This window comes from Coregonus clupeaformis, chromosome 17 (genome assembly GCF_020615455.1).
Source record: "Coregonus clupeaformis isolate EN_2021a chromosome 17, ASM2061545v1, whole genome shotgun sequence".
Classification (NCBI taxonomy): domain Eukaryota; kingdom Metazoa; phylum Chordata; class Actinopteri; order Salmoniformes; family Salmonidae; genus Coregonus; species Coregonus clupeaformis.
Genome location: NC_059208.1, coordinates 15,703,098 through 15,726,276, shown reverse-complemented (window position 1 = coordinate 15,726,276; position 23,179 = coordinate 15,703,098). Strand labels below are relative to the sequence as shown.

The 23,179-nt window shown below is 44.3% G+C and overlaps 1 protein-coding gene across 1 annotated transcript in view; it reads right to left on the bottom strand.

The window, feature by feature from the left end:
• The window catches only part of LOC121585964 (grainyhead-like protein 2 homolog), a 49,252-nt gene that overhangs the window by 1,778 nt on the left and 24,295 nt on the right, over positions 1–23,179 (bottom strand). The window contains exons 8-13 of the mRNA XM_041902330.2: positions 19,113–19,271; positions 14,240–14,297; positions 13,816–13,949; positions 13,594–13,631; positions 6,097–6,188; positions 1,138–1,223 (exon numbers count right to left, since the gene is read on the bottom strand). Coding sequence (XP_041758264.2) covers positions 1,138–1,223; positions 6,097–6,188; positions 13,594–13,631; positions 13,816–13,949; positions 14,240–14,297; positions 19,113–19,271 — 567 coding nt within the window. The remainder of the gene's footprint in view (positions 1–1,137; positions 1,224–6,096; positions 6,189–13,593; positions 13,632–13,815; positions 13,950–14,239; positions 14,298–19,112; positions 19,272–23,179) is intronic.

The window sequence follows — 23,179 nt, the reverse complement described above, 5'->3', positions numbered from 1 at the left end:
TCCCAGAAATGTTCCATATGCACAAAAAGCTTATGTCTCTCAAATGTTGTGCACAAATTTGTTTACATCCCTGTTAGTGAGCATTTCTCATTTGCCAAGATAATCCATCCACCTGACAGGTGTGGCATATCAAGAAGCTGATTAAACAGCATGATCATTACACAGGTGCACCTTGTGCTGGGGAGAATAAAAGGCCACTAAAATGTGTAGTTTTGTCACACAACACAATGCCTCAGATGTCTCAAGTTTTGAGGGAGTGTGCAATTGTCATGCTGACTGCAGGAATGTCCACCAGAGCTGTTGCCAGAGAATTGAATGTTCCTTTCTCTACCATAAGCCGCCTCCAAAGTCGTTTTAGAGAATTTGGCAGTACGTCCAAACGGCCTCACAACCGCAGACCACGTGTATGACGTCGTGTGGGCGAGCAGTTTGCTGATGTCAACATTATGAACAGAGTGCACCATGGTGGCGGTGGGATTATGGTATGGGAAGGCATAAGCTACGGACAACGAACACAACTGCATTTTATCAATGGCAGTTTGAATGCACAGAGATACCGTGACGAGATCCTGAGACCCATTGTCGTGCCATTCATCCGCTGCCATCACCTCATGTTTCAGCATGATAATGCACGGCCCCATGTCGCAGGGATCTGTACCCAATTTCTGGAAGCTGAAAATGTCCAGGTTCTTCCATGGCTTGCATTCTCACCAGACATATCACCCATTGAGCATGTTTGGGATGCTCTGGATGGACTTGTACAACAGCGTGTTCCAGTTCCCGCCAATATCCAGCAACTTCGCAAAGTCATTGAAGTGGAGTGGGACAACATTTCACAGGCCACAATCAATAACCTGATCAACTATCGGAAGGAGATGTGTCGCGCTGCATGAGGCAAATGGTGGTCACACCAGATACTCACTGGTTTTCTGATCCACAGCCCTACCTTTTTTTTAAGGTATCTGTGACCAACAGATTAATATCTGTATTCCCAGTCATGTGAAATCCATAGATTAAGGCCTAATGAATTGATTTCAATTGACAGATTTCCTTATATGAACTGTAACTCTGAAATATCTTTGAAATTGTTGCATGTTGCGTTTGTATTTTTGTTCAGTATAGATCTGTAGTACTTACTGCTTCCAGCAAGGCCATCAGGGTGGGCGACTTCAGCATCAAGGCATCAAACACCTCATCTGACTCCTTCCTCACGTACAGCAGGACTGTAGAGACGGGGAATAGGACACATTTGGTCAATAGGGCTGGGTGAGACAATTATTTTGTTGATTTACAGCAAACCAATTGAGATGTCATTTGAGTAGGCTTGAAACAAACATGAAAATGTATTTATTACAGAGACATGACTGATGTTCCCTGTAGTGATGTAGTTCAGACAGGAGACATGACTGATGTTCCCTGTAGTGATGTAGTTCAGATAGGAGACATGACTGATGTTCCCTGTAGTGATGTAGTTCAGAGAGGAGACATGACTGATGTTCCCTGTAATGATGTAGTTCAGACAGGAGACATGACTGATGTTCCCTGTAGTGATGTAGTTCAGACAGGAGACATGACTGATGTTCCCTGTAGTGGTGTAGTTCAGACAGGAGACATGACTGATGTTCCCTGTAGTGATGTAGTTCAGACAGGAGACATGACTGATGTTCGCTGTAGTGGTGTAGTTCAGAGAGGAGACATGACTGATGTTCCCTGTAGTGGTGTAGTTCAGAGAGGAGACATGACTGATGTTCCCTGTAGTGATGTAGTTCAGACAGGACACATGACTGATGTTCCCTGTAGTGATGTAGTTCAGACAAGAGACATGACTGATGTTCCCTGTAGTGATGTAGTTCAGAGAGGAGACATGACTGATGTTCCCTGTAGTGATGTAGTTCAGAGAGGATACATGACTGATGTTCCCTGTAGTGATGTAGTTCAGACAGGAGACATGACTGATGTTCCCTGTAGTGATGTAGTTCAGACAGGAGACATGACTGATGTTCCCTGTAGTGATGTAGTTCAAAGAGGTAACATGACTGATGTTCCCTGTAGTGATGTAGCTCAGACAGGAGACATGACTGATGTTCCCTGTAGTGGTGTAGAGCAGAGAGGAGACATGACTGATGTTCCCTTTAGTGGTGTAGAGAGGAGACATGACTGATGTTCCCTGTAGTGATGTAGTTCAGAGAGGAGACATGACTGATGTTCCCTGTAGTGGTGTAGTTCAAAGAGGAGACATGACTGATGTTCCCTGTAGTGGTGTAGAGAGGAGACATGACTGATGTTCCCTGTAGTGGTGTAGTTCAGAGAGGAGACATGACTGATGTTCCCTGTAGTGGTGTAGTTCAGAGAGGAGACAAGACTGATGATCCCTGTAGTGGTGTAGTTCAGAGAGGAGACATGACTGATGTTCCCTGTAGTGATGTAGTTCAGAGAGGAGACATGACTGATGTTCCCTGTAGTGATGTAGTTCAGAGAGGAGACATGACTGATGTTCCCTGTAGTGATGTAGTTCAGAGAGGAGACATGACTGATGTTCCCTGTAGTGATGTAGTTCAGAGAGGAGACATGACTGATGTTCCCTGTAGTGATGTAGTTCAGAGAGGAGACATGACTGATGTTCCCTGTAGTGATGTAGTTCAGACAGGAGACATGACTGATGTTCCCTGTAGTGGTGTAGTTCAGAGAGGAGACATGACTGATGTTCCCTGTAGTGGTGTAGTTCAGAGAGGAGACATGACTGATGTTCCCTGTAGTGATGTAGTTCAGACAGGAGACATGACTGATGTTCCCTATAGTGATTTAGTTCAAACAGGAGACATGACTGATGTTCCCTGTAGTGATGTAGTTCAGACAGGAGACATGACTGATGTTCCCTGTAGTGGTGTAGTTCAGACAGGAGACATGACTGATGTTCCCTGTAGTGATGTAGTTCAGAGAGGATACATGACTGATGTTCCCTGTAGTGATGTAGTTCAGACAGGAGACATGACTGATGTTCCCTGTAGTGATGTAGTTCAGACAGGAGACATGACTGATGTTCCCTGTAGTGATGTAGTTCAAAGAGGTAACATGACTGATGTTCCCTGTAGTGATGTAGCTCAGACAGGAGACATGACTGATGTTCCCTGTAGTGGTGTAGATCAGAGAGGAGACATGACTGATGTTCCCTTTAGTGGTGTAGAGAGGAGACATGACTGATGTTCCCTGTAGTGATGTAGTTCAGAGAGGAGACATGACTGATGTTCCCTGTAGTGGTGTAGTTCAAAGAGGAGACATGACTGATGTTCCCTGTAGTGGTGTAGAGAGGAGACATGACTGATGTTCCCTGTAGTGGTGTAGTTCAGAGAGGAGACATGACTGATGTTCCCTGTAGTGGTGTAGTTCAGAGAGGAGACATGACTGATGATCCCTGTAGTGGTGTAGTTCAGAGAGGAGACATGACTGATGTTCCCTGTAGTGATGTAGTTCAGAGAGGAGACATGACTGATGTTCCCTGTAGTGATGTAGTTCAGAGAGGAGACATGACTGATGTTCCCTGTAGTGATGTGGTTCAGAGAGGAGACATGACTGATGTTCCCTGTAGTGATGTAGTTCAGAGAGGAGACATGACTGATGTTCCCTGTAGTGATGTAGTTCAGAGAGGAGACATGACTGATGTTCCCTGTAGTGATGTAGTTCAGACAGGAGACATGACTGATGTTCCCTGTAGTGGTGTAGTTCAGAGAGGAGACATGACTGATGTTCCCTGTAGTGGTGTAGTTCAGAGAGGAGACATGACTGATGTTCCCTATAGTGATGTAGTTCAGAGAGGAGACATGACTGATGATCCCTGTAGTGGTGTAGTTCAGAGAGGAGACATGACTGATGTTCCCTATAGTGATGTAGTTCAGAGAGGAGACATGACTGATGTTCCCTGTAGTGGTGTAGTTCAAACAGGAGACATGACTGATGTTCCCTGTAGTGATGTAGTTCAGACAGGAGACATGACTGATGTTCCCTGTAGTGATGTAGTTCAGACAGGAGACATGACTGATGTTCCTTGTAGTGATGTAGTTCAGACAGGAGACATGACTGATGTTCCCTGTAGTGATGTAGTTCAGACAGGAGACATGACTGATGTTCCCTGTAGTGATGTAGTTCAGACAGGAGACATAACTGATGTTCCCTGTAGTGGTGTAGTTCAGAGAGGAGACATGACTGATGTTCCCTGTAGTGGTGTAGAGAGGAGACATGACTGATGTTCCCTGTAGTGGTGTAGTTCAGAGAGGAGACATGACTGATGTTCCCTGTAGTGGTGTAGTTCAGAGAGGAGACATGACTGATGATCCCTGTAGTGGTGTAGTTCAGAGAGGAGACATGACTGATTTTCCCTGTAGTGATGTAGTTCAGAGAGGAGACATGACTGATGTTCCCTGTAGTGATGTAGTTCAGAGAGGAGACATGACTGACGTTCCCTGTAGTGATGTAGTTCAGAGAGGAGACATGACTGATGTTCCCTGTAGTGATGTAGTTCAGAGAGGAGACATGACTGATGTTCCCTGTAGTGGTGTAGTTCAGAGAGGAGACATGACTGATATTCCCTGTAGTGGTGTAGAGAGGAGACATGACTGATGTTCCCTGTAGTGGTGTAGTTCAGAGAGGAGACATGACTGATGTTCCCTGTAGTGGTGTAGTTCAGAGAGGAGACATGACTGATGTTCCCTGTAGTGATGTAGTTCAGAGAGGAGACATGACTGATGTTCCCTGTAGTGATGTAGTTCAGAGAGGAGACATGACTGATGTTCCCTGTAGTGATGTAGTTCAGAGAGGAGACATGACTGATGTTCCCTGTAGTGATGTAGTTCAGAGAGGAGACATGACTGATGTTCCCTGTAGTGATGTAGTTCAGAGAGGAGACATGACTGATGTTCCCTGTAGTGGTGTAGTTCAGAGAGGAGACATGACTGATGTTCCCTATAGTGATGTAGTTCAGACAGGATACATGACTGATGTTCCCTGTAGTGATGTAGTTCAGACAGGAGACATGACTGATGTTCCCTGTAGTGATGTAGTTCAGACAGGAGACATGACTGATGTTCCCTGTAGTGGTGTAGTTCAGACAGGAGACATGACTGATGTTCCCTGTAGTGATGTAGTTCAGACAGGAGACATGACTGATGTTCCCTGTAGTGATGTAGTTCAGACAGGAGACATGACTGATGTTCCCTGTAGTGATGTAGTTCAGACAGGAGACATGACTGATGTTCCCTGTAGTGATGTAGTTCAGACAGGAGACATGACTGATGTTCCCTGTAGTGATGTAGTTCAGACAGGAGACATGACTGATGTTCCCTGTAGTGGTGTAGTTCAGAGAGGAGACATGTCTGATGTTCCCTGTAGTGGTGTAGTTCAGAGCGGAGACATGACTGATGTTCCATATAGTGATGTAGTTCAGACAGGAGACATGACTGATGTTCCCTGTAGTGATGTAGTTCAGACAGGAGACATGACTGATGTTCCCTGTAGTGATGTATTTCAGACAGGAGACATGACTGATGTTCCCTGTAGTTATGTAGTTCAGACAGGAGACATGACTGATGTTCCTTGTAGTGATGTAGTTCAGACAGGAGACATGACTGATGTTCCCTGTAGTGATGTAGTTCAGACAGGAGACATGACTGATGTTCCCTGTAGTGATGTAGTTTAGACAGGAGACATGACTGATGTTCCCTGTAGTGATGTAGTTCAGAGAGGAGACATGACTGATGTTCCCTGTAGTGATGTAGTTCAGAGAGGAGACATGACTGATGTTCCCTGTAGTGATGTAGTTCAGAGAGGAGACATGACTGATGTTCCCTATAATGATGTAGTTCAGACAGGAGACATGACTGATGTTCCCTGTAGTGATGTAGTTCAGAGAGGAGACATGACTGATGTTCCTTGTAGTGATGTAGTTCAGACAGGAGACATGACTGATGTTCCCTGTAGTGATGTAGTTCAGAGAGGAGACATGACTGATGTTCCCTGTAGTGATGTAGTTCAGAGAGGAGACATGACTGATGTTCCCTGTAGTTCAGAGAGGAGAGAGATGAGGATGATATGATAACCACCCACCTCTCTTCTGGATTTCTGGTTTGAAGTGCTTGGCAGGAGGCGGACAGATGTGTTCCTCAGCAGGTCGTGACACACTCTTCATCACGACACCCCTTAAACACAGCAATGCATCAAAGTTTAACAACAACGAATAGGAACCCACCACGGTTTAACAGCAGCCAATCAGCAGCTCTAACTCATCTTAGTCTCGACCAATCCTCTAACGTTGTAATGAAGACCAACTACTGAGAAATTGTCACAACATTGAGGAGGATTTCATTACAAGCCGTTTAAAACAGAGACATACAGCACAACATGGCAATTATGTCGCCATGGAAACACATAGGAGCTTAACCAAGGAGCCACTGGAATGTGTGGAATTGACATTCTTCCTACTCTCTCCTACCCTTTAAAGTGGAACTGACAGCGTTTTAGCAACATGAAATCTTATTAAATCGGTTCAAGTATTTAATAACTCCAAATAACAATAACGTAGCTACAGAGCATTCGGAAAGTTTTCAGACCCCTTGACTTTTTCCACATTTTGTTACAGCCTTTATTCTAAAATGGATTAAATAAATAAAAATCCTCATCAATCTACACACAATACCCCATGACAAAGCAAAAACAGGTTTTGAGAAATTGTTGCAAATGTATTACAAATAAAACACAGTCAGAGCAAAAACCAAGCCATGAGGTCTAAGGAATTGTCCGTAGAGCTCTGAGACAGGATTGTGTCAAGGCACAGATCTGCGGAAGGGTACAAAAAGAAATCTGCAACATTGAAGGTCCCCAAGAACACAGTGGCCTCCATCATTTTAAATATAAGACGTTTGGAACCACCAAGACTCTTCCTAGAGCTGGCCGCCCGGCCAAACTGAGCAATTGGGGCAGAAGGGCCTTGGTCAGGGAGGTGACCAAGAACCCGATGGTCATGCTGACAGAGCTCCAGAGTTCCTCTGTGGAGATGGAAGAACCTTCCAGAAGGACAACCATCTCTGCAGCACTCCACCAATCAGGCCTTTATGGTAGACTGGCCAGATGGAAGCCACTCCTCAGTAAAAGGCACATGACAACCCACTTGGAGTTTGCCAAAAGGCACCTAAAGACTCTCAGACAAGATTATCTGGTCTGATGAAACCAAGACTGAACTCTTTGGCCTGAATGCCAAGCATCACGTCTGGAGGAAACCTGGCACTATCCCTACAGTAAAGCATGGTGGTGGCAGCATCATGCTGTGGGGAACTTTTTCAGTGGCAGGGACTGGGAGACTAGTCAGGATCGGGGGAAAGATGAACGGAGCAAAGTACAGAGAGATCATTGATGGACAAGTCTCTGAATGTCTTTGAGTGGCCCATCCAGAGCCCGGACTTGAACCCAATCGAACATCTCTGGAGAGACCTGAAAATAGCTGTGCAACTCCCCATCCAACCTGACAGAGTTTGAGAGGATCTGCAGAGAAGAATGGGAGAATCTCCCCAAATACAGATGTGCCAAGCTTGTAGCGTCATACCCAAGAAGACTCGAAGCTGTAATCACTGCCAAAGGTGCTTCAACAAAGTACTGAGTAAAGGGTCTGAATACTTATGTAAATGTGATATTTCAGGTTTTTATTTTTAATACATTTGCAAAAATGTCTAAAAACCAGTTTTTTATTTGTCATTATGTGGTATTGTGTGTAGGTTGATGAGGGGGGAGGGGGGAACAATTCAATACATTTTAGAATACGGCTGTAACGTAACAAAATGTGGAAAAAGTCAAGGGGTCTAAATACTTTCCTAATGCAAGGTATAGGTTTATTGTAACATTTAAACTTAAAACCAGCTGTACATTTTTTGCACTGCATGGATCACTGGTACGGTTGAATGGAGCATTGCTGTATGGCGCACTCAACATGTATTGTAGTTGAGTAGCCAGCCTTGGCTACTGCTCAAATGTTGCTGTAGTAGGCCTACATGTTTCTCCTTTGCACAGTGTTCTGATGCAGGTTTAGTTTATTCATTGTCAAGCTTTAAAAACCGAAGCCAGACTGCAACATTTTAGTAGCCTATCTAGGACTGTGGCATGTGTCTGTACACTCTCCCTCCGCTGCACGCTGTAAACGGGACAAATAAAAGCAGCGCAATTGCCACTACAAAAAAAAAAAAACATTCACTGATGCACATCAGGGGGCCTGGTGTTTGACAGGTGCGCTAGCCTACTAGCCACGTTATGACTGACTTGTGATCATTGCCCCGGCTAGTTTGAATGTATTGACATTCCCAGCCTTAGTTACAGTCGTCCGTTTTTGTTAAAAATATTGAAACTGAAACATCCCGAATAGGTGGAGGCACCTAACAATGTACCAGGCCAGCTGTGATTTACAACCTGATAGCAATATGTTTTGGACTACCAAGAAATGTTTTGGTGAATTATATTAATCATGCATTGAACTGCATCCATCTATTCTGCCAACAATGCCTCACTGTACGTCATTACATTTTGAGTCAAATATAACCTATTTTTAAAACCTCTTATGAAGTTGGTTTTGAAGCATAAACTTGAAATTTGAAATTTGACAAATTATGATTGTTTGTTTGTTTCTTATCTGCAAAGTAGTTAAAACGCTGTCAGTTCCACTTTGTGAAAATAACTATACAGCTACAGTGGGGAAAAAAGTATTTAGTCAGCCACCAATTGTGCAAGTTCTCCCACTTAAAAAGATGAGAGAGGCCTGTAATTTTCATCATAGGTACACGTCAACTATGACAGACAAAATGAGGAAAAAATTTCCAGAAAATCACATTGTAGGATTTTTAATGAATTTATTTGCAAATTATGGTGGAAAATAAGTATTTGGTCAATAACAAAAGTTTCTCAATACTTTGTTATATACCCTTTGTTGGCAATGACACAGGTCAAACGTTTTCTGTAAGTCTTCACAAGGTTTTCACACTGTTGCTAGAATTTTGGCCCATTCCTCCATGCAGATCTCCTCTAGAGCAGTGATGTTTTGGGGCTGTCGCTGGGCAACACGGACTTTCAACTCCCTCCAAAGATTTTCTATGGGGTTGAGAGGCTAGGCCACTCCAGGACCTTGAAATGCTTCTTACGAAGCCACTCCTTCGTTGCCCGGGTGGTGTGTTTGGAATCATTGTCATGCTGAAAGACCCAGCCACGTTTCATCTTCAATGCCCTTGCTGATGGAAGGAGGTTTTCACTCAAAAGCTCACGATACATGGCCCCATTAATTCTTTCCTTTACACGGATCAGTCGTCCTGGTCCCTTTGCAGAAAAACAGCCCCAAAGTATGATGTTTCCACCCCCATGCTTCACAGTAGGTATGGTGTTCTTTGGATGCAACTCAGCATTCTTTGTCCTCCAAACACGACGAGTTGAGTTTTTACCAAAAAGTTATATTTTGGTTTCATCTGACCATATGACATTCTCCCAATCCTCTTCTGGATCATCCAAATGCACTCTAGCAAACTTCAGACGGGCCTGGACATGTACTGGCTTAAGCAGGGGGACACGTCTGGCACTGCAGGATTTGAGTCCCTGGCGGCGTAGTGTGTTACTGATGGTAGGCTTTGTTACTTTGGTCCCAGCTCTCTGCAGGTCATTCACTAGGTCCCCCCGTGTGGTTCTGGGATTTTTGCTCACCGTTCTTGTGATAATTTTGACCCCACGGGGTGAGATCTTTCGTGGAGCCCCAGATCGAGGGAGATTATCAGTGGTCTTGTATGTCTTCCATTTCCTAATAATTTGTCCCACAGTTGATTTCTTCAAACCAAGCTGCTTACCTATTGCAGATGCAGTCTTCCCAGCCTGGTGCAGGTCTACAATTTTGTTTCTGGTGTCCTTTGACAGCTCTTTGGTCTTGGCCATATTGGAGTTTGGAGTGTGACTGTTTGAGGTTGTGGACCGGTGTTTTTTATACTGATAACAAGTTCAAACAGGTGCCATTAATACAGGTAACGAGTGGAGGACAGAGGAGCCTCTTAAAGAAGAAGTTACAGGTCTGTGAGAGCCAGAAATCTTGCTTGTTTGTAGGTGACCAAATACTTATTTTCCACCATAATTTGCAAATAAATTCATAAAAAATCCTACAATGTGATTTTCTGGATTTTTTTTCTCAATTTGTCTGTCATGTCATAGTTGACGTGTACCTATGATGAAAATTACAGGCCTCTCTCATCTTTTTAAGTGGGAGAACTTGCACAATTGGTGGCTGACTAAATACTTTTTTCCCCCACTGTACACTTACCCCTCCCTCTCTATTAGAACTATACAGCTACACTTACCCTTCCCTCTCTATTAGAACTATACAGCTACACTTACCCTTCCCTCTCTATTAGAACTATACAGCTACACTTACCCATCCCTCTCTATTAGAACTATACAGCTACACTTACCCTTCCCTCTCTATTAGAACTATACAGCTACACTTACCCTTCCCTCTCTATTAGAACTATACAGCTACACTTACCCTTCCCTCTCTATTAGAACTATACAGCTACACTTACCCTTCCCTCTCTATTAGAACTATACAGCTACACTTACCCTTCCCTCTCTATTAGAACTATACAGGTACACTTACCCTTCCCTCTCTATTAGAACTATACAGCTACACTTACCCTCCCCTCTCTATTAGAACTATACAGCTACACTTACCCTTCCCTCTCCATCTATACAACTACACTTACCCTTCCCTCTCTATTAGAACTATACAGCTACACTTACCCTTCCCTCTCTATTAGAACTATACAGCTACACTTACCATTCCCTCTCTATTAGAACTATACAGCTACACCTACCCTTCCCTCTCTATTAGAACTATACAGCTACACTTACCCTTCCCTCTCTATTAGAACTATACAGCTACACTTACCCTTCCCTCTCTATTAGAACTATACAGCTACACTTACCCGTCCCTCTCTATTAGAACTATACAGGTACACTTACCCTTCCCTCTCTATTAGAACTATACAGCTACACTTACCCTTCCCTCTCTATTAGAACTATACAGTTACACTACCCTTCCCTCTCTATTAGAACTATACAGCTACACTACCCTTCCCTCTCTATTAGAACTATACAGCTACACTTACCCTTCCCTCTCTATTAGAACTATACAGCTACACTTACCCTTCCCTCTCTATCAGAACTATACAGCTACACTTACCCTTACCTCTCTATTAGAACTATACAGTTACACGTACCCTTCCTTCTCTATTAGAACTATGCAGCTACACTTACCCTTCCCTCTCTATTAGAACTATACAGCTACACCTACCCTTCCCTCTCTATCAGAACTATACAGCTACACTTACCCTTACCTCTCTATTAGAACTACACAGTTACACTTACCCTTCCTTCTCTATTAGAACTATGCAGCTACACTTACCTTTCCCTCTCTATTAGAACTATACAGCTACACTTACCCTTCCCTCTCTATTAGAACTATACAGCTACACCTACCCTTCCCTCTCCATCTATACAGCTACACTTACCCTTCCCTCTCTATTAGAACTATAAAGCTACACTTACCCTTCCCTCTCTATTAGAAGTATACAGCTACATTTACCCTTCCCTCTCTATTAGAACTATACAGGTACACTTATCCTTCCCTCTCTATTAGAACTATACAGCTACACTTACCCTTCCCTCTCCATCTATACAGCTACACTTACCCTTCCCTCTCTATTAGAACTATACAGCTATACCCACCCTTCCCTCTCTATTAGAACTATACAGCTACACTTACCCTTCCCTATCTATTAGAACAATACAGCTACACGTACCCTTCCCTCTCTATTAGAACTATACAGCTACACTTACCCTTCCCTTTCTATTAGAACTATACAGCTACACCTACCCTTCCCTCTCTATTAGAACTATACAGCTACACTTACCCGTCCCTCTCTATTAGAACTATACAGCTACACTTACCCTTCCCTCTCTATTATACTATACAGCTACACTTACCCTTCCCTCTCTATTAGAACTATACAGCTACACTTACCCTTCCCTCTCCATCTATACAGCTACACTTACCCTTCCCTCTCTATTAGAACTATACAGCTACACTTACCCTTCCCTCTCCATCTATACAGCTACCCTTACCCTTCCCTCTCTATTAGAACTATACAGCTACACTTACCCTTCCCTCTCTATTAGAACTATACAGCTACACTTACCCTTCCCTCTCTATTAGAACTATACAGCTACACCTACCCTTCCCTCTCTATTAGAACTATACAGCTACACTTACCCTTCCCTCTCTATTAGAACTATACAGCTACACTTACCCTTCCCTCTCCATCTATACAGCTACACTTACCCTTCCCCCTCTATTAGAACTATACAGCTACACTTACCCTTCCCTCTCTATTAGAACTATACAGCTACACTTACCCTTCCCTCTCTATTAGAACTATACAGCTACACCTACCCTTCCCTCTCTATTAGAACTATACAGCTACACTTACCCTTCCCTCTCTATTAGAACTATACAGCTACACTTACCCTTCCCTCTCCATCTATACAGCTACACTTACCCTTCCCCCTCTATTAGAACTATACAGCTACACTTACCCTTCCCTCTCTATTAGAACTATACAGCTACACTTACCCTTCCCTCTCCATCTATACAGCTACACTTACCCTTCCCTCTCTATTAGAACTATACAGCTATACCCACCCTTCCCTCTCTATTAGAACTATACAGCTACACTTACCCTTCCCTATCTATTAGAACAATACAGCTACACGTACCCTTCCCTCTCTATTAGAACTATACAGCTACACCTACCCTTCCCTCTCTATTAGAACTATACAGCTACACTTACCCTTCCCTCTCCATCTATACAGCTACACTTACCCTTCCCTCTCCATCTATACAGCTACACTTACCCCTCCCTCTCTATTAGAACTATACAGCTACACTTACCCTTCCCTCTCTATTAGAACTATACAGCTACACTTACCCTTCCCTCTCTATTAGAACTATACAGCTACACTTACCCTTCCCTCTCTATTAGAACTATACAGCTACACTTACCCTTCCCTCTCCATCTATACAGCTACACTTACCCTTCCCTCTCTATTAGAACTATACAGCTACACTTATCCTTCCCTCTCTATTAGAACTATACAGCTACACCCACCCTTCCCTCTCTATTAGAACTACACAGATACACTTACCCTTCCCTCTCTATTAGAACTATACAGCTACACTTACCCATCCCTCTCTATTAGAACTATACAGCTACACTTATCCTTCCCTCTCTATTAGAACTATACTGCTACACTTACCCTTCCCTCTCTATTAGAACTATACAGCTACACTTACCCTTCCCGCTCTATTAGAACTATACAGCTACACTTACCCTTCCCTCTCTATTAGAACTATACAGCTACACTTACCCCTCCCTCTCTATTAGAACTATACAGCTACACTTACCCCTCCCTCTCTATTAGAACTATACAGCTACACTTACCCTTCCCTCTCTATTAGAACTATACAGCTACACTTACCCATCCCTCTCCATCTCCTCTGTGTTGAAGGCAAAGACCTAGGGTTGGACAACACAGACAGACAGATGAATCACGCTATAAGGTTTTTGCTTTCAAGGATATACACTTTCATTACCAAGTGATAGAGGAGATATTCTGGATCATTCTGGTCAGTATTGGCTCATGCATTTTCTGTGTGTCACAGTGGCTGGTTTAACTGTTGTCTCCAAGAGTGTCTCTCACCTGTCCAGTCCTCTGCAGGTGCCCAAAGTGGACGTCTGGGATGAACAAGACAGGCTGGGTGTCCAGGTTAGAGACGGACTTGAAGAACACTGTGTCTGGCTTCCTGTTCAATGCTACCAGGCTCCCATCCTTACCTGGACCGCGGGAGGGAAACAACATGCACGGTTACTCATAGTTAGTCTACATAGAACAAAAACGTCTGCACACCTAATTTCACAGGTACACAGGTGCGTAGGAAAATCGAAACTGAAGTCTGACATCAGTTGATTCAGATTCATGCAACCATCATCCACCTTCCCAGCTGCACCAGTCTGAACCCCTAATCATAGCTTCCTGTTGAATCCAGACAGGTACTCTCTCTACTGCAGGAGAACTTTACCGGCATGTTCTTTACTATTATCTCCATGGAAACTACTTATCTGACCTTTGGGCTTCATCCGGATCTGCTTCCTCACCTCATCACGGATTCTCCGTTCTGCTCCCTGTGGAATGGATGGGATGATTAATACCAGGGATTAATACTGAGATATGGAAACATGGCCTATGGAATTTGGTGAACCATCAACGCTTTTTTATTTTAATCAAAATAGGCCCAAATACACTATATATACAAAAGGTATGTGGACACCCCTTCAAATTAGTGGATTCGGCTATTTCAGCCACACCCGTTGCTGACAGGTGTATAAAATCGAGTACACAGCCATGCAATCTCCATAGACAAACATTGGCAGTAGAATTGCCTTACTGAAGAGCTCAGTGACTTTTAACGTGGCACTGTCACAGGATGCCCCCTTTCCAACAAGTCAGTTCGTCAAATTTCTGCCCTGCTAGATCTGCCCCAGTCAACTGTAAGTGTTGTTATTGTGAAGTGGAAACGTCTAGAAGCAACAACGACTCAGCCGCGAAGTGGTAGGCCAAACAAGCTCACAGAACTGGACTGCCGAGTGCTGAAGCGCGTAGCGCGTAAAAATCGTCTGTCCTCGGTTGCAACACTCACTACCGAGTTCCAAACTGCCTCTGGAAGCAACGTCAGTACAAGAACTGTTCGTCGGGAGCTTCATGAAATGGGTTTCCATGGCCAGGCAGCCACACACAAGCCTTAGATCACAAAAACGCAATTTGAAGCGTCGGCTGGAGGGGTGTAAAGCTCGCTGCCATTGGACTCTGGAGCAGTGGAAACACGTTCTCTGGAGTGATGAATCACGCTTCACCATCTGGCAGTCCGACGGACGAATCTGGGTTTGGTGGATGCCAGGAGAACGCTACCTGCCCCAATGCATAGTGCCAACTGTAAAGTTTGGTGGAGGAGGAATAATGGTCTGGGGCTGTTTTTCATGGTTCGGGCTAGGCCCCTTAGTTCCAGTGAAGGGAAATCTTAACGCTACAGCATACAATGACATTCTAGACGATTCCGTGCTTCCAACTTTGTGGCAACAGTTTGGGGAAGGCCCTTTCCTGTTTCAGCATGACAAAGTGAGGTCCATACAGAAATGGTGTGGAAGAACTTGACTAGCCTGCACAGAGCCCTGACCTCAACCCCATCGAACACCTTTGGAATGAATTGGAATGCCAACTGTGAGCCAGGCCTAATCGCCCAACATCAGTGCCCGACCTCACTAATGCTCTTGTGGCTGAATGGAAGCAAGTCCACGCAGCAATGTTCCAACATCTAGAGGAAAGCCTTCCCAGAGTGGAGGCTGTTATAGCAGCAAAGGGGGGGCCAACTCCATATTAATAGACGCCCCATAGAGCGCCGAAACAGGATTGTGTCGAGGCACAGATCTGGGGAAGGGTACCAAAACATTTCTGCAGCATTGAAGGTCTCCAAGAACACAGTGGCCTCCAACATTCTTAAATGGAAGAATTTTGGAACCACCAAGACTCTTCCTAGAGCTGGCCACCCGGACAAACTGAGTAATGAGGGGAGAAGGGCCTTGATCAGGGAGATGACCAAGAACCCAATGGTCACTGACAGAGCTCCAGAGTTCCTCTGTGGAGATGGGAGAACCTTCCAGAAGGACAACCATCTTTGCAGCACTCCACCAATCAGGCCTTTCAGGTAGAGTGGCCAGACGAAAGCCACTCCTCTGTAAAAGGCACATGACAGCCCGCTTGGAGTTTGCCAAAAGGCACCTAAAGACTCTCAGACCATGAGAAACAAGATTCTCTGGTCTGATGAAACCAAGATTGAACTCTTTGGCCTGAATGCCAAGCATCACATCTGGAGGAAACCTGGCAGCATCCCTACGGCGAAGCATGGTGGTGGCAGCATCATGCTGTGGGGATGTTTTTCAGCGGCAGGGACTGGGAGACTAGTCAGGATCAAGGGAAAGGTGAACGGAGCAAAGTACTGACAGATCCTTGATGAAAACCCGGACTTGAACCCAATCTAATATCTCTGAAAATAGCTGTGCAGCGACACTCCCCATCCAACCAGACAGAGCTTGAGAGGATCTGCAGAGAAGAATGGGAGAAACTCCCCAAATACAGGTGTGCCAAGCTTGTAGCGTCATACCCAAGAAGACTTGAGGCTGTAATCGCTGCCAAAGGTGCTTCAACAAAGTACTGAGTAAAGGGTTATTTTTAGTACAGTTACAAAGATTTCTAAAAACCTGTTTTTGCTTTGTCATTATGGGGCATTGTGTGTATGGGAAAAAAACCATTTAATCCATTTTAGAATAAGGCTGTAACGTAACAAAATGTGGAAAAAGTCAAGGGGTCTGAATACTTTCCGAATGCACAGTCAAAAGTTTCGACACCTACTCATTCAAGGGTTTTTCTTTATTTTTACTATTTTCTACATTGTAGAATAATAGTGAAGACATCAAAACTATGAAATAACACATATGGAATCATGTAGTAACCAAAAAAGTGTTAAACATATACAAATATATTTTATATTTGAGTTTCTTCAAAGTATCCACCCGTTGCCTTGATGACAGCTTTGCACACTCTTTTTTGGTTACTACATGATTCCATATGTTATTTTATAGCTTTGATGTCTTCACTATTCTAAAATGTAGAAAATAGTACAAATAAATAAAAACCCTTGAATGAGTAGGTGTGTCCAAACTTTTGACTGGTACTGTATGTATGTACAGTGGGGAGAACAAGTATTTGATACACTGCCGATTTTGCAGGTCTTCCTACTTACAAAGCATGTAGAGGTCTATAATTTTTATCATAGGTACACTTCAACTGTGAGAGACGGAATCTAAAACAAAAATCCAGAAAATCACATTGTATGATTTTTAAGTAATTAATTAGCATTTTATTGCATGACATAAGTATTTGATACATCAGAAAAGCAGAACTTAATATTTGGTACAGAAACCTTTGTATGCAATTACAGAGATCATACGTTTCCTGTAGGTCTTGACCAGGTTTGCACACACTGCAGCAGGGATTTTGGCCCACTCCTCCATACAGACCTTCTCCAGATCCTTCAGGTTTCGGGGCTGTCGCTGGGCAATATGGACTTTCAGCTCCCTCCAAAGATGTTCTATTGGGTTCAGGTCTGGAGACTGGCTAGGCCACTCCAGGACCTTGAGGTGCTTCTTACGGAGTCACTCCTTAGTTGCCCTGGCTGTGTGTTTCGGGTCGTTGTCATGCTGGAAGACCCAGCCACGAACCATCTTCAATGCTCTTACTGAGGGAAGGAGGTTGTTGGCCAAGATCTCGCGATACATGGGCCCATCCATCCTCCCCTCAATACGGTGCAGTCGTCCTGTCCCCTTTGCAGAAAAGCATCCCCAAAGAATGATGTTTCCACCTCCATGCTTCATGGTTGGAATGGTGTTCTTGGGGTTGTACTCATCCTTCTTCTTCCTCCAAACACGGCGAGTGGAGTTTAGACCAAAAAGCTATATTTTTGTCTCATCAGACCACATGACCTTCTCCCATTCCTCCTCTGGATCATCCAGATGGTCATTGGCAAACTTCAGACGGGCCTGGACATGCGCTGGCTTGAGCAGGGGGACCTTGCGTGCGCTGCAGGATTTTAATCCATGACTGTGTAGTGTGTTACTAATGGTTTTCTTTGAGACTGTGTTCCCAGCTCTCTTCAGGTCATTGACCAGGTCCTGCCGTGTAGTTCTGGGCTGATCCCTCACCTTCCTCATGATCATTGATGCCCCACAAGGTGAGATCTTGCATGGAGCCCCAGACCGAGGGTGATTGACCGTCATCTTGAACTTCTTCCATTTTCTAATAATTGTGCCAACAGTTGTTGCCTTCTCACCAAGCTGCTTGCCTATTGTCCTGTAGCCCATCCCAGCCTTGTGCAGGTCTACAATTTTATCTCTGATGTCCTTACACAGCTCTCTGGTCTTGGCCATTGTGGAGAGGTTGGAGTCTGTTTGATTGAGTGTGTGGACAGGTGTCTTTTATACAGGTAACGAGTTCAAACAGGTGCAGTTAATACAGGTAATGAGTGGAGAACAGGAGGGCTTCTTAAAGAAAAACTAACAGGTCTGTGAGAGCCGGAATTCTTACTTGTTGGTAGGTGATTAAATACTTATGTCATGCAATAAAATGCAAATTAATTACTTAAAAATCATACAATGTGATTTTCTGGATTTTTGTTTTAGATTCCGTCTCTCACATTTGAAGTGTACCTATGATAAAAATTACAGACCTCTACATGCTTTGTAAGTAGGAAAACCTACAAAATCGGCAGTGTATCAAATACTTGTTCTCCCCACTGTATGTGTGTGTGTGTGTATATATATATATATATATATATATATATATATATAACATATCCATCATCATGCTCAAACCTGGAAAAACACTATTAAAGCGATATAAAAACACTATAAATTCCCTTTTCAGCCCACCTCACATCTCCCCAGTCCACAACCAGTCCAGCCCACTTCACATCTCCCAACCCCCAGTCCAGCCCACCTCCAATCTCCCCAGCCAACCCCCAGTCCAGCCCACCTCCCATCTGAAAGAAGGCTCTGTGGAGGGTTAGGGTTAGAGGTCAGAGAGAGAAACTCATCTTGTCACAGAAGACCTTGATCTCAGAGAAGGCTCTGTGGAGGGTTAGGGTTAGAGGTCAGAGAGAGACTCACCTTGTCACAGAAGACCTTGATCTCAGAGAAGGCTCTGTGGAGGGTTAGGGTTAGAGGTCAGAGAGAGAGATTCACCTTGTCACAGAAGACCTTGATCTCAGAGAAGGCTCTGTGGAGGGTTAGGGTTAGAGGTCAGAGAGAGAGACTCACCTTGTCACAGAATACCTTGATCTCAGAGAAGGCTCTGTAGGGGTTAGGGTTAGAGGTCAGAGAGAGATTCACCTTGTCACAGAAGACCTTGATCTCAGAGAAGGCTCTGTGTGTGGGTGTGTCGGAGCGGTGGTTATAGCTGTAGGTGTCTATCTGGATCATCAGAGGCATGCCCTTCACCCCCTTCTGGCAGGAGAACTCTGTACTCAGACAGTTGACTGTGATGAATACCTGGTAGAGAGAAGACAGAGTACAGGTTACATCTATATGAAGTAGGGCTAGTATGATTACCGTATAGCGGACGGTTATGGATGAAGAATAAAAAAACGTCCGGGCATTCGTGCGGTTGAGTCCGTTTCTGCGATAACAACGTGATGAAACTTCGTTGCCCCTCGCTGAAACAAGCAAGGTATTGTAGCAAATTATGAGTGGAATGGGCTTGGAAACCTCTAACCCTGGCAGTTTGACTGGTAAACTCATGGGTACACTCGCAATGGCTGCCTGGTATTTTGATGCAACAATGTCCATGGTAATGTATAATGTTAATTCAAATTATGTTAACTGATGTGACTCTGGGTTGGCGCCCCCCCTTGGTTTGTGCTGTGGTGGAGACCTCTGTGGGCTATACTCGGCCTTGTCTCAGGATTGTAAGTTGGTGGTTGAGGATATCCCTCTGGTGGTGCGGGGGCTGTGCTTTGGCAGAGTGGGTGGGGTTATATCCTTCCTGTTTGGCCCTGTCCGGGGTTTCTTCGGATGGGGCCACAGTGTCTCCGGACCGCTCCTGTCTCAGCCTCCAGTATTTATGCTGCAGTAGTTTATGTGTCGGGGGGCTGGGGTTAGTTGGTTATACCTGGAGTACTTCTCCTGTCTTATCCAGTGTCCTGTGTGAATTTAAGTATGCTCTCTCTAATTCTCTCGTTCTCTCTTTCTCTCTGAGAACCTGAGCCCTAGGACCATACGTCAGGACTACCGGGCATGCTGACACCTTGCTGTCCCCAGTCCGCCTGGCCTTGCTGCTATTCCAGTTTCAACTGTTCTGCCTGCGGTTTACGAAACCCCTACCTGTCCCAGACCTGCTGTTTTCAACTCTTAATGATCGGCTATGAAAAGCCAACTGAGAGACCTGAGCCCTAGGACCATACGTCGGGACTACCGGCCGTGGTGACTCCTTGCTGTCCCCAGTCCGCCTGGCCTTGCTGCTATTCCAGTTTCAACTGTTCTGCCTGCGGTTATGGAACCCCTACCTGTCCCAGACCTGCTGTTTTCAACTCTTAATGATCGGCTATGAAAAGCCAACTGAGATTTATTCCTGATTATTATTTGACCATGCTTGTCACTTATGAACATTTTTGAACATCTTGGCATGGTTCTGTTATAATCTCCACCCGGCACAGCCAGAAGAGGACTGGCCACCCCTCATAGCCTGGTTCCTCTCTAGGTTTCTTCCTAGGTTTTGGCCTTTCTAGGGAGTTTTTCCTAGCCACCGTGCTTCTACACCTGCATTACTAGCTGTTTGGGGTTTTAGGCTGGGTTTCTGTACAGCACTTCGAGATATTAGCTGATGTAAGAAGGGCTATATAAAATAAAATTGATTGAAAATTGATAATGCAATGGAATTTATTTTTTGTAATGTCAGTTGAGTTGAATCAACAAAACACGAACACTTCTTGCTTTTACTTCCTGCTTTACGTCCTGCTTTTACTTCCTGCTTTTACTTCTTTGCTCCTATAGATACACTCGCAATGGCCGCCAGTCCACCCAGTATGCCATCATTGACTTGAATGGGGACGCCCGTTCTATTCATTCTATTTATATGGCAGCACAACGGTTACAGTGGGGGAAAAAAGTATTTAGTCAGCCACCAATTGTGCAAGTTCTCCCACTTAAAAAGATGAGAGAGGCCTGTAATTTTCATCATAGGTACACGTCAACTATGACAGACAGAATGAGGAAAGAAAATCCAGAAAATCACATTGTAGGATTTTTAATGAATTTATTTGCAGATTATGGTGGAAAATAAGTATTTGGTCACCTACAAACAAGCAAGATTTCTGGCTCTCACAGACCTGTAACTTCTTCTTTAAGAGGCTCCTCTGTCCTCCACTCGTTACCTGTATTAATGGCACCTGTTTGAACTTGTTATCAGTATAAAAGACACCTGTCCACAACCTCAAACAGTCACACTCCAAACTCCACTATGGCCAAGACCAAAGAGCTGTCAAAGGACACCAGAAACAAAATTGTAGACCTGCACCAGGCTGGGAAGACTGAATCTGCAATAGGTAAGCAGCTTGGTTTGAAGAAATCAACTGTGGGACAAATTATTAGGAAATGGAAGACATACAAGACCACTGATAATCTCCCTCGATCTGGGGCTCCACGCAAGATCTCACCCCGTGGGGTCAAAATTATCACAAGAACGGTGAGCAAAAATCCCAGAACCACACGGGGGGACCTAGTGAATGACCTGCATAGAGCTGGGACCAAAGTAACAAAGCCTACCATCAGTAACACACTACGCCGCCAGGGACTCAAATCCTGCAGTGCCAGACGTGTCCCCCTGCTTAAGCCAGTACATGTCCAGGCCCGTCTGAAGTTTGCTAGAGTGCATTTGGATGATCCAGAAGAGGATTGGGAGAATGTCATATGGTCAGATGAAACCAAAATATAACTTTTTGGTAAAAACTCAACTCGTCGTGTTTGGAGGACAAAGAATGCTGAGTTGCATCCAAAGAACACCATACCTACTGTGAAGCATGGGGGTGGAAACATCATGCTTTGGGGCTGTTTTTCTGCAAAGGGACCAGGACGACTGATCCGTGTAAAGGAAAGAATGAATGGGGCCATGTATCGTGAGATTTTGAGTGAAAACCTCCTTCCATCAGCAAGGGCATTGAAGATGAAACGTGGCTGGGTCTTTCAGCATGACAATGATCCCAAACACACCGCCCGGGCAACGAAGGAGTGGCTTCGTAAGAAGCATTTCAAGGTCCTGGAGTGGCCTAGCCAGTCTCCAGATCTCAACCCCATAGAAAATCTTTGGAGGGAGTTGAAAGTCTGTGTTGCCCAGCGACAGCCCCCAAAACATCACTGCTCTAGAGGAGATCTGCATGGAGGAATGGGCCAAAATACCAGCAACAGTGTGTGAAAACCTTGTGAAGACTTACAGAAAACGTTTGACCTGTGTCATTGCCAACAAAGGGTATATAACAAAGTATTGAGAAACTTTTGTTATTGACCAAATACTTATTTTCCACCATAATTTGCAAATAAATTCATAAAAAATCCTACAATGTGATTTTCTGGATTTTTTTTCTCATTTTGTCTGTCATAGTTGACGTGTACCTATGATGAAAATTACAGGCCTCTCTCATCTTTTTAAGTGGGAGAACTTGCACAATTGGTGGCTGACTAAATACTTTTTTCCCCACTGTATTACTGAGACCGTGGTCATTTGGCTGGCCAATTACAGTCATCCAAAATTCCGTGACCGTCACAGCCCTAATATGAAGTCAAACAAATATCACTTTTTCACGAAACAGTTTACGTAGGTTGTTGTTTTTGTCATTGTTCAGGAGCCACAATCTGCCAGGTCGTTAACTGTATGTCATGTTGCCTAATAAAGAGTCACCACAACATCCTAGCTGTTTCCTGTATGAGGCATCGTATCTGAACGTGTCAACCACTGTTGAGTACTGACAGGCCTAGAGGCTTGAGGCATCGTGTTAACCACTGCTGATTACTGACAGGCCTAGAGGCTTGAAACGATGGCGCCAGAGAAGATGGCTGCCGTTTTACAGCCTTCTAACCAATTGTACTATTATGTGTGTTTTTTGACGATATTTGTAATTTATTCTATACATAATGTTTCTGCCACCGTCTCTTATGACCAAAAACAGCTTCTGGATATCAGGACAGCGATTACTCACCTCGTATTGGACGAATACTTTTTCTTCAACGAGTCGGACGTGAAGGATATCCTACAGACACCCGACAAGGCCCAAATCCCCGTCATTCGCATGAGAAAGAGACGGAGATATCGTGGACGTAGGTCGGGGTGCCTTGTAAGGATACGACGGCGAGCGAGTAAACTGCCTCTTCCATCAAGCCTATTAGCCAATGTCCAATCATTTGAAAAC